We start from the raw sequence: 12,334 nt of genomic DNA, 5'->3' as shown, positions 1-12,334 counted from the left end.
AAAGTAATATATAATTTAATATTAACTTACTTTTGAGTGATATTCCATATTCAAATAAGTTATAATATTTATTTAGCTTCAGTGATATAANCAGACGTATACCGAGGTACCACTGTACTAAAATAATAATTTCTCTTTAATATTTCTTAAAATAAATGTGAACCAAGTACAATTATAATATAACTATAAAAATGATATTATTCTCAATAGGTCATATTTAATAATGATTTTTAAATAGTTTTAAAATTATAATAGTAAAAAACTTAAAAATACTAAACTTAATATATTAAATTTAAATTGTATTTTTCTGTAACAACTAACCTTCTCCTATTTGATCCATAGTTTTCTTCCAATTTTTGAATATCTGATGCTATATAACATTTAATTTGACTGCTCTTCTCTTCTCTAAGTAGTATAGCTATGTCCTGAGCTAATTCATCATCACTGAATAGATGAACTAAAATATCATATGCAGCAAGTCTAACTGCAACTGATTGTGTATTATCTTTCATTAAATAAATAAGTTTTTTATGTATATAATTAGTTGGCTTCATTTTAAACATTGCCTAAGAATGTAAAAGTGTTTATAAAATTTAAATATTCATAATAATCAGCTATTAAGAATACAATAAATTAATATAATTTTCTAAATTCAAGTCCTAACAATACCAATAACAGTAAAAAAATTTAAAAATTTTATATATTTTATTATTTATATATAACAAAAAAAAATATAATGAAAAAATAAAGACTGTTGCATAAAAACAATTTATGAAGAATCTAAACTTTATTAAAAATTAATTCTGCTTCTTAACTTGGAATTTAATTATATTAGTGATAAAAATGAATAACAAATATGTTTTAACAATGAAATTACATAGAAGCAAGCAAAATTGATACTTTCAAAATTAATATTAACAAACACAAAATGTAAATACAAATATACTCTCTCTCCCTCTAAAAAATTTCAATAAGAACAAAATTTTAAATAAATAAATAAATACTGAGATATACACTACTATTTGTACTACTAAATTGTTCTTTATACTTAAATATAGATTGAAATATATGTCATACTATAGATATATCCATATTTCGACCGTTTTTCTAAAAATTTAAAAAAGAAGTGGATTATTCAGACTTCAGAGGAAAACATCTGAACAAAAAAGTTTAACATTATTGTAAGGAGTTAGAGTCCAATCATTATTTTATTTTTAATTATTGTTTTCTTTTCAGAGACATTTTTGTTTTAAGGATGGAAACTCCCAAGATATACTAAATTCAAAATTAAGATCAATGAATATTTATTTACATAAGTGACTGACCCCATAGCAATCAAATATGTAAATAATATAGTGTGAAATTACACTTGTAAGCAGATAAAAGCTGACACACCTGTTCAATGGTGTGGTATAGCTCCCAAAGTGACTTTCCTTTAACCAAATTGTCTGGCATTCTTTTGATAAAGCGATTAACTCTTAAGAGGTGTATTCTTTGCTTTTTATTTGATATTGATAGAAATTTAATTAATCATATGTCCCAAGCTAAAAAAAACTTCTTTTATTGATTGTTTGTATTTTTGCTTGTACATAATTGATCTTGACTAGTTTTTGAATAATTGAAATATATATATTTATTACTAGCTTCTTGTTTATAATCATTGTTGTTTTACAGTAATATGTATATATATATATATTTTTTTTTTATTGTAAAACCTAATAAATATTATTGTGGATTTTTGCTAATATAAGTGTCATTTTTCAATCATTGTATTTTGCTTTCCTGTTAAGTTCAGGCTTGGTACTTGAGAAAACCCTAATTTTGTGTAACCCTGCTTTTTTTGTGTTGCAAAGTACTGTACATTAAATCATTTTTTAAGTGTGATAATGGATCAAACAGACATTTTCAAAATAACTCTATTAACTCTTTTGTTGTTGTTTTCTTTCAATAACTTTTGGATTTATTAATCAATTGGCATTGAATTTTTCTGAGCTATACCAAAGTTATAAATTAATTAATGTATTATTAATTTTAACAAATTTGGCTGAAAGTATATTAAAATATAACATAATAGTATTGCAATTTAAATAAATTTTTAATTGAATTAACAATTTCAAGTAGCAAACATCAACAGAGTGAAATTCCAGCAAGTAGATATTTATATTATTTGTAATAAAAATAAAAACCATTTAACTATCCAGCAAAATTCTTTAATAACTTAAAAATGTTTTCAAACGCATTTTACGGAATACTGCGTGGTATCATAAAGTTAGAAAATAATCTGTATGAAGAGGAGCAAGTTATGCTAGAAGAAGTTAACAGTAGAGTGATCGCGTTGGAACATTCTTTGGAAAAGAGGTTAAAACGCACATACATTAAAAAGCTAAAATGGCTGTTTAGGTGCCAAAATGTTAAACCACGGGTGAAATGAGAAGCATTTTTAACAGCTTGGGACAACATCATTCCTCCCCAATGCTTGATAAACGCCTTGGAATACGGCCCTTCCTTTGCACCGATACCACCGTTGCGTCCAGAAAGCCTAATATCGAACGTTGAGACGCTCATAAAGGATATGAATTTAACTGCGCAAGATTATTGCAGATGGAAAACAAGATTATATGCCGAGAAGGAGAGATATTCTAATAAAACTGCTTTACTTTTCCAAAGGCACATTAAAGAAACGAAAGAATGGCTCCAAAAAAACGACATTGTTCTCATAAAGGCGGATAAATCAAAAGGTGTTGTACTCATCAAACGGAGTTCGTATAGACAAAAACTGCATGACTACATCGACAGCACCGAATGTCTTCCTGCCCCGAGTAATTACCTGGAATCCTTACAGCAAAGAGTGAGAAAATTTACCCTAACTCCTTTGGCCAATTATCTGGGTATGAGGTCTGCTACTTTACAAGCGCCTAGGACACCAAGAATTTTTGCCTTCGGAAAAACACACAAACCTGGATCGCAGTTACGGCCTGTGGTAGAAAAATGTAATGCTCCAACTTTCAGAATAGAAAAACAACTTGTTAAATTTATACAAGGAAAAATGCAAGTTTCGCCTTTTTCGATAAAAAACTCGGTGGACTTGATCCGGAAACTGGAAAATGTTGCTCTCATGAATGAGGAATGGATGACAGTGTTAGATTATAAGGCGTTATACCCATCAATCAAACTGCCTCCATGCTTTTGTGCTCTGAGGGATTTTCTATTCGCTAATGTTATTAACGCTACCAAATACCACAAGCAGATTTTGGAATTGGCAGACTTGATTTGTCACACATCTTTTTTTGAATTCGAAAATAATACTTATCTACAAGGGCGGGGAGTACCGATGGGTAGCCCCATGTCGTCGGTCCTATGCGAATTAGTGCTTCGTAATCTAGAAAACAGTATCATCCCTTCCTTACAACAAGATATATTGATATATGCGAGATATGTTGATGATGTATTTATATTGTGGAAGGATAATCGCAACATCAAGCATTTTGTAGATCGGATAAACAGTAACCCGTATGGTTTAACCTTGGAATTGGAGCAACAAGGGAGCAGTAGCGTTAATTTCTTAGATCTGACGATAACATGCATGAAAGGGGAAATCCGAACCAATATTTATCGTAAACCGACATCTATACCCATCATTATTCCTAAGAATTCAGTGGATCCGGAGCATATTAAAATGGCGGTATTTCGATCTTGGATAAGGAGAGCGCACACCCATTGCACAAATGTTTGCGATACTGTTAAGGAGATACAATATATACGAAGAACTGCCATGCAGCATGGCTACGGGAGAAGAAGAATAGAGGCTCTCATTAAGAAAGATAATAATCTTGCAAGGAGGCAAAAGCAAAACCACCAAAAAGAAAAAATGGTCCTCGATTATATACCCTTCCTTAAACCGATTATTAAGAAGATTACCAAAAGTAAGAACTTACAGATAGTTTATCGGCGTAATCCCACTATATACAAAATGTTAAGGAATGACAAGGGGGATTATGAAAGCAACTCCTTAACAGGAATATACTCGATACCGCTAAGAGACAGCAGGTTCAACTCTAACTTAGTATATATAGGCGCAACATTGAGGAATTTGAAAAAAAGAATCCATGAACATAAGCTTTCAGTGAACAAAACAATTGACAGCACGATCCTTGCCACTTATGCTAAACAACAAGGCATTACTGTTTTCTGGGACCAGGCCTCTATAATAAAAGCCACTACATCTAAACACGCGATAAAACATCTCGAAAAGCTGGAAATCCACAGGGCACAGAAGACAGCACAGTGTATCAACTATAGAGATGCCGACGGGCTTTCGTCCGCTTGGAAATCTTTTTGCGACGAATTGGCATAATCTATATAAAAGGCTTAATCAGGCTTAGGATGATCGATGATAGATATTTTATTTATTTGTTTATTTGTTATTATTATTATTGTTTATTAAGTACACGAAAATTTATATATAGCACTTTCGTTTGTAACACGTTACATTTTTATTTTTTATTTTTTTACATAACCGTTAATTGGAATTCCCGTTGCGTAATTTTTCAAATTTCACATTTCGAATTTATAGAATTAACTGAAGATGAACGCTTAATGCGTTTGAAAACGTTTTTAAGTTATTAAAGAATTTTGCTGGATAGTTAAATGGTTTTTATTTTTATTGATTTTATTCTCCAGTAAGCAAGTATACTATTATTTGTAATAATTTATAAATTAATTTATTGCAAAATTATTTGTCTTACAACAGCCTGGAAAAGTCTAGTAGAATTTAATTGTATGTTTAACTTAAAAATTTTAGGCTAAATTAGTTTTTATATTTGGGCCACATTTTTCAAATTACAAACCTATACATTCCCACTGTTATCTGTCTGCTGTCTGCCCATCCATCATTAATCTTGAGAACAAAGTAGACAGATGAAAATTGAAATGGGATACGAAAATCACCTGACTTGGTTCCAGTCTGAACCAAAAGTGAGGTAATTTCCAATCAAAATTTTTATCCTACTACACAGAGCATTAAATTTGGTATAAAACTGATCCTTACAATAACTGAGATCAATACTATATCATTTGACCCACTAAGGTGTACAATACTTACATGATCTTACATTTTAAAAATTTAAATAATTTCTATTTTGATTCATTCCTAAAGTAGATTTTTTAAGTTAAAATTTGCAGCTCAGCATTGTGATGCCATCATAATAACTAAATAATTTTTGTGTTTAATTTATAATCAATAGGTTAAGTGATTTGAAACTGTTTTAAAAACAAGGTACTATTTTATTTTAAAGTTTACACTTAAACTTGTTAACATGATTTTACAATTTTAATTTAGTACATCTACAAAATTGATATTTACATTCTATTCTGATAAATTTAGGATTTTGAATTCACATGAAAAACTGTTAGTAAAGAAAAACATATGTAGGAAAACTATTTTCTATGTCCATCCACCAGAAATTCATTAAATTCTTTTCAATATAATGAAAAATTCAATGTGACTTTATAATTAATAAGTGGCATAATATACAATACATCAATCATTAAAATACCAATCTTGCTAAAATATATCATATTACTTAATAATCTATAAATTAATTCAATAAATTATGAATTAATAAAGATAAATAGTTAAAACTTTATTTATATTTAAGTTAATTTATAAAAGTTCTATGTATATTTGATATAGAAAGTTAAAATTTACTATAAATCAGTAAAAAAACGTTTTGATTAATTTATCATAATTTTTGTATATTATGAAGGTTTTACAAAATCCACTCATTAAATTTTATCTTGTGATTTGATAAGTTTTTTCATGTAATTTCAAATTACATATACAAAAGTATCAATTCCTATATGGTAGGGAAAAAATATGCCTCTCATAAAAAAATATATTATAATCATCATAAAATGTATATCTGCATTTATAACTATAACAAAATAAACCAATCATTTGGGATTATCATTATTGCAAATGACATTCCCAAATGAAATATAAATTTTGCAAACTGAAAATATTAACATAATAAGACAACTTAAGAAATAATTTATTTCATTAAATTTAAAAAACTTATCTGTAACATTCTTTAACTATGAAGAAAATATTGTACTTTATATTTGCTTAACAGAGGTCAATAAGAGAACATACCATTTAAATTTAAATACAACACGCAAAATATTAGCTTTTATTTTTCTGAAATATGAGCAATTTGAAATATGGGCAATTTTGATCAGTTCAGATCAAATTGACAAATTTATTATATGTTCAAGAAATTAAACAGTGAATATGTCATTGTTGTTGAGGTCTATAGATAAATTAGTTGCTCAGTAATTCAAGTCACTAAGCAACTAATATATTTACAGACTTTTTTAGAATATTTAAAATTTGTTTATAGAAATTATCATATGCAGTAAAGTTATAATATTTATTTAGCTTCAGTGATATAAAGAATCACAAAGTTTAAAATTTGCTTAATTGGAGCTCATTAAGTATCATTTTCTAAAATACTTTCAGGCAAACAAATCCGTCAGAAGAAGAAACAGTAGTGTAGTTTCTCCTGATAATGGATTGATTGCCTGAAAGTATTTTAGAAAATGATACTTAATGTAAGTCATTGAGCTCCAATTAAACATATTTTTAAGTTTACTAGTTTTAAAACTAATACACTTTAATTAATTAATCAAATATCATTGTAGTTTTTTTGGATTTAGTAGATTAATCATTAATAGTAATGTTTGGAAATTTAAATATGTTTATATCCATTTTCATTTCACACATCTGTTCAACATACTTCATGAAATGTGATTCACATGTTACATAAATAAATATAGTGGAACCTCGGTATACGACCTTAATCCATTCCTGATGTTTGGACTTATACCGAATAGGACGTATACCAAACCAACCTTTCCCATAAGAAGTAATGTAAAAACGATTAATCCATTCTCATGTAAAAAAAAAAATGGCTGGCTTTAAATACCTTGCTATCCTGGCTAGTTCCTGGTTGATTCTTCATGAGATCAGCATGTATCTTTTTAACTTTCTCTCAAATAATTGCTTCTGTTGCTACTAGGTTTGCCTTATGTTTCGCACATTTCAAGTGATTTTTAATGTCAGTTCTGATATGCTGTCGCCAGCACACTGTTTTTCAGTTATCCAAAGCAAAAGCAATTTCTCACATGATCTAATATTCTTGATCTCTGTTTAGAAATTGATTTAACCCCTTTTGCAATGTTAGCAGATTTAATAATGTCTTTATTTTTCACGATTGTCGATATCGTCGTTCTCAAAATACGGTATGCAACAGTTAAATCTCAACACGCACACCGCTTTCATATTTCTCAACAATCTCTTTTTTCAGTTCCATTGTGATTCTAGTCAATTTTTTAGTTTTCTGTTGCTTTTCATTTGCGTTTTTGCAATTCATCATTAATAAAACTAATTAAATTTTACTTACAAATTAAAATCAGAAGAAATTTAACAAAGTTATAAATCGTGGCACCTGCAAACGTTTAGTCTGGCCTACTACACCGATAGTGCTACTTGTTCATAGATGGCGTGTATAATTGAATTAAATTAAGTTGTATACCGAGCAAAATTTGTTTTGTCCAAACAGGACGTATTCCAAATTGGACATATTCTAAAGCAGACGTATACCGAGGTACCACTGTACTAAAATAATAATTTCTCTTTAATATTTCTTAAAATAAATGTGAACCAAGTACAATTATAATATAACTATAAAAATGATATTATTCTCAATAGGTCATATTTAATAATGATTTTTAAATAGTTTTAAAATTATAATAGTAAAAAACTTAAAAATACTAAACTTAATATATTAAATTTAAATTGTATTTTTCTGTAACAACTAACCTTCTCCTATTTGATCCATAGTTTTCTTCCAATTTTTGAATATCTGATGCTATATAACATTTAATTTGACTGCTCTTCTCTTCTCTAAGTAGTATAGCTATGTCCTGAGCTAATTCATCATCACTGAATAGATGAACTAAAATATCATATGCAGCAAGTCTAACTGCAACTGATTGTGTATTATCTTTCATTAAATAAATAAGTTTTTTATGTATATAATTAGTTGGCTTCATTTTAAACATTGCCTAAGAATGTAAAAGTGTTTATAAAATTTAAATATTCATAATAATCAGCTATTAAGAATACAATAAATTAATATAATTTTCTAAATTCAAGTCCTAACAATACCAATAACAGTAAAAAAATTTAAAATTTTATATATTTTATTATTTATATATAACAAAAAAAAATATAATGAATGCAAATGTAAGAGGAAAATAGAACTTTAATAAATTTAACTATTTAAGTTTTGTATTCTTCTGATAACTATTATTATCTATTATTTATCTGTGTTACATACTACAAATAACAATCTGAATTTTCCTTCTTATAAAATATCTATAATTTAGCAAAAAACTATTTGGAAAAAATTTAATAACAATATTTTTGAGAAAATAAAATATGAAATTCTAAATAGAGTCCAGAAAGAATACTATTATTAAATGAGATAAGCATTTTTAACTTAATATCAGTAAATTGTTAATAAGAATAAGGTTCATTATATGAATTTTATAAATTATAGCAAACTCATAAGTTTTTAAATTATTAGTATAAAAAGTAAAAATAATTTGGTATTGAAGACTTTTATGCTTTTCAAGCTTAAAGGCTTTTATGTTTTAACACAAATATAAAATAATAAAAAATATTTTTTTTTATTATATACTTAAAAATGTTTACCTTTATAGCAGCAACAGCAATTTCTGTAGTTGACTCCTTAGAAATTGCACATGAATACAATTGCCTGATGATATCATTATGGGAAAGTCTAGCAATATCACCAATATTTCCAATTGTCTGAAAAATTTGATATTGAAAACATTTTTTTATCTATTTATAAATTTGTAATAACAAATACAGGTATTACTAGTATAATATGTTTGGTAGTTACATTCTGAAAAGTGTCATATTATGCAAATCCATGTTATACGAAACAAAGAACTAATACAAAACATAGGGTTAGATTTCAGAAATTAGCAAAAGTATACTATTCTTTATCTACGTTACTAAGAGAAATATGTTTATTAAAGCAATCAATAATTTATTTTCAATAAATAATTAATTAACAATCACAATTAAAAACACTGTATTACACATTAATATTAATTTTAGTTAAATGAGGGCATTTTCATTTTACATAATATTTTCATCACCTCAACTTTTTTTGTTGATCTTGATCAGAAGTATCAGCAACATTTTCATAATTTTTATTTTTATCATAAAAAATGTTTATGGATGATAAAATAAAAATATGGTTAAAAAAAATTTAATAACACTTACCTAAAAACGTTTAAATAAATTTTACTAAATACAAAGATTAATCTATAAAAAGAAAATACAGTGACAGTCTTAAGAGCTAAAGTCTGAAAGTAACAATGTCACCTAGTTGATAGGAAAGTCAGGACAAGGAAGAAAACAAATTGCACTATCAGTTTTCATTAAAACAAACCTGAGGAAAAGCACAAAATAATTTGAAAATTTCAATATTCTAAACTCCATGGGCAAATTTGAGACAATATGCATGCTTACTTGAATAAAAAAATATATCAAATAACAAAGTTTACACTTGAAAGTTGTGAAGTTTTGTATGGAGAATTTCCAAAATTGTGTTAGAGAAAAACAAAAATCGTGTTGTATGGGGATATCCCCAATTTTCAAACCATGTTAGAGTAAAACCATGTTGTACAAGGGATATCTGTATAATAAGTGATCTTTAATTCAAAATTTTCATAATCCAATATATTGTAAAATAAGTGCACTTAATAAACTAAAATGTAAATTAGTTGTCTCAATCATTATGGCAATGTAAAATAAATGATTATGAACTTGTGGGATTCACAAAGATCCATAAGAGGATGATTGTGGGTATGTAGAAGTGTGATTATCACAAACAATGGAAGACAACGAAATATCACATAAAACTAAGTTTATATACAAAACATATATACAGAATATATTTACAAATTGCACAATTAGGCTACATGTGGTAGTTAACACAAAAGTCCTTTCAACAATTCAACACATGGATCTCTGTAATACTCGTCAGGCAATATTATTCACCAACAATTCATTAACCTAAACACTAAATCTAATGTACCAAGCAGGTAATTTCCTCGATGCGAATGGATTTAGCTCCGAAATTACCTTAGCAATTTAACACAATGAACAGTTCCTGAGAACACGACACATTCATAAAAGAAATGTGTAAATTCCTGAGCAACATGAAGGAGACCAGAGCACCAACCATAGAGTCCAAGCGAGAGAGAGAGAGAGAGAGAGCGAGTTGCCAGTCCACACACCTTAAATACCCTCTCATTGTCCCAGCAGTGCTGCCAATCAAAACTATCCAAAAAATAATAAATAAATAAATTGACAATGTATAGCCCAAACACCAACAATTATTTCTGAAACGAAGTAGATTATTATTTCTAAAATGAAGTAGATTATTGGTATTATAGAGTATATAATGTGTTTGTAATTTGTGCAAATTACAAACACATTATATACTCTATAATACCAATAATCTACTTTATTTTGTTAAAATAATATATTTTACAATAGAAATAAAATACTAGACTATCAGTCTCTTTATGATAAATTGCACATAACAATTGTAATATGCAAGAAATTGATAATTTCACAATAATATATAAATTCTCAATCAAATAATATATAAAAAATTTCAATTTAGATACACATGTTTACACTACTCTATCATATAAAGAAAAGAAAAAATCAAGAAAATGTTTATCTGTATAAAAATTTCATAAAATAATGCAATATATTAAAATCTACAAGATGATCCAAACATTTCCTGTTAAGTTCAAACTTATTTTACAAGAATGTTTCTGTATAACATTTACTGTTGCATTGTGAATATTATGCCATTTTATTACAGGTAATTTGTGTGTAATTTGTCATCATATATAAAATGACAAAACACATCTTGAAACTGTAAATATTTATTCATAAGAAATATTACTGATCAGAAGATAGTCCAAAACATCAGAGCTCTCTAGATAATAAAATTCATATCATTCCACAAAATAAAAGCAAGTCCTAATAAATATGCTCTAATAGCTTTGGTTTTTCTTCCATGTTTTGAAACCATGAAGTATCTTTGTTTGTTTTATAAACGCAATGTAGCATAATAACGATCAATGTAATGTAATGTAATGCAACATAATGTAATAAGCTTTGATTGTCAAATTTTACAACACCAGTTCCATACAGTATCACCTGAATTGTTTTGAAATGGAATCTCCAATTTTGAGATCAAATTGAATAAAATTTGAAAATCTAGCCAGAAAACATTGACAATGTTGTACTGTTAATTCATGCTGTTCTTTAATATAGCTTTGACATCTTAGATGTGTGTCTATTAATAAGCAAAGATTCATTAAATTTGACAAATTATGCCATCTTTTGTTTATGATTATATGTTTTTATATCAGGCAAACATTTTGTGGTCTCAATATATATAATTATTAAAATTAATAATTGATGTGACAAATGTTTCAATTGTACTATTTTTATTTTAACCAATAAATTGATCAATTAACAGAAGAGAATATTCATCTTTAACTAATAATTAATTTGAAAAATAAAGATTATAAATAGTGTTATTAAAACTTGGAAATTAAAGAAAAAATTTTAAGGATCTAAAATTAAAAGAATGGACCCCAGTTTTCAATCATCTGTACAAATTTTTTATATACCGTATTAACAATTCTAGTTTCTCTACTTCCTTTATTCTATACCTGCTATTGTCTTTCCAATGACATAATTCAAGAATAATGCAAATCAAAATGACAAAAACAGGATCATGCAATATATTCATAGTAAATACCAAAAAATTTTAAAAATCAATTACTTTTATTACGTACCTTTATAATTGTAAGAAGATATTCAATTTTATCATCAGTTGTAGTATATTCTGAAGGAAATGTTATATCATCAATAATACAGTCAGTGCTAATATATGATGACAAATGTGCTACAGCTTCTGTAACTGGTTGAGGAATCTAAAAATAGCAAAATTTTATTTAAGAAACTCTCATTACCAAGTTATAAATATTAAGAATAAAATCATATTACTTCAGAATGTTCTTGACTATATTTATAAATAGCAGTTCCAAGTGTCAACCAGCATAATTTCATTTTTGTATGTTTACATATGGCCTAATATTAAATAAAAATTTAATAAAATGTTATTAAAATTATTATAAAATTATATAA

The 12,334-nt window shown here is 27.0% G+C and overlaps 3 protein-coding genes across 3 annotated transcripts in view; 1 reads left to right on the top strand and 2 right to left on the bottom strand.

Annotated features, from left to right (window-relative positions):
* Window positions 1-1,455, bottom strand: part of LOC111634678 — a 61,586-nt gene extending 60,131 nt beyond the window's left edge. The window contains exons 1-3 of the mRNA XM_023379514.1: window positions 1,396-1,455; window positions 318-566; window positions 31-112 (exon numbers count right to left, since the gene is read on the bottom strand). Of these exons, the coding sequence (XP_023235282.1) occupies window positions 31-112; window positions 318-566; window positions 1,396-1,455 (391 nt within the window). The remainder of the gene's footprint in view (window positions 1-30; window positions 113-317; window positions 567-1,395) is intronic.
* A 1,117-nt stretch (window positions 1,456-2,572) lies between these two features.
* LOC111634677 lies at window positions 2,573-4,354 on the top strand. The gene has a single exon (XM_023379513.1). It carries the CDS (start codon window positions 2,573-2,575, stop codon window positions 4,352-4,354), a length of 1,782 nt encoding a protein of 593 aa, XP_023235281.1.
* A 967-nt stretch (window positions 4,355-5,321) lies between these two features.
* Window positions 5,322-12,334, bottom strand: part of LOC111634676 — a 19,751-nt gene continuing 12,738 nt past the window's right edge. Inside the window, exons 6-10 of the mRNA XM_023379512.1 lie at window positions 12,194-12,277; window positions 11,983-12,120; window positions 8,777-8,893; window positions 7,880-8,124; window positions 5,322-5,343 (exon numbers count right to left, since the gene is read on the bottom strand). Of these exons, the coding sequence (XP_023235280.1) occupies window positions 5,322-5,343; window positions 7,880-8,124; window positions 8,777-8,893; window positions 11,983-12,120; window positions 12,194-12,277 (606 nt within the window). The remainder of the gene's footprint in view (window positions 5,344-7,879; window positions 8,125-8,776; window positions 8,894-11,982; window positions 12,121-12,193; window positions 12,278-12,334) is intronic.

The sequence above is a fragment of the Centruroides sculpturatus genome, unplaced genomic scaffold (assembly GCF_000671375.1).
Source record: "Centruroides sculpturatus isolate CEXI.00-Female unplaced genomic scaffold, Cexi_2.0 scaffold930, whole genome shotgun sequence".
Classification (NCBI taxonomy): Eukaryota; Metazoa; Arthropoda; class Arachnida; order Scorpiones; family Buthidae; genus Centruroides; species Centruroides sculpturatus.
This window is presented reverse-complemented; position numbering and strand designations above follow the sequence as displayed.

What these genes read in the sequence shown, in the direction of transcription:
- LOC111634677 (XM_023379513.1), top strand. Translation starts at nt 2,573, where the DNA reads ATGAATTTAACTGCGCAAGATTATTGCAGATGGAAAACAAGATTATAT.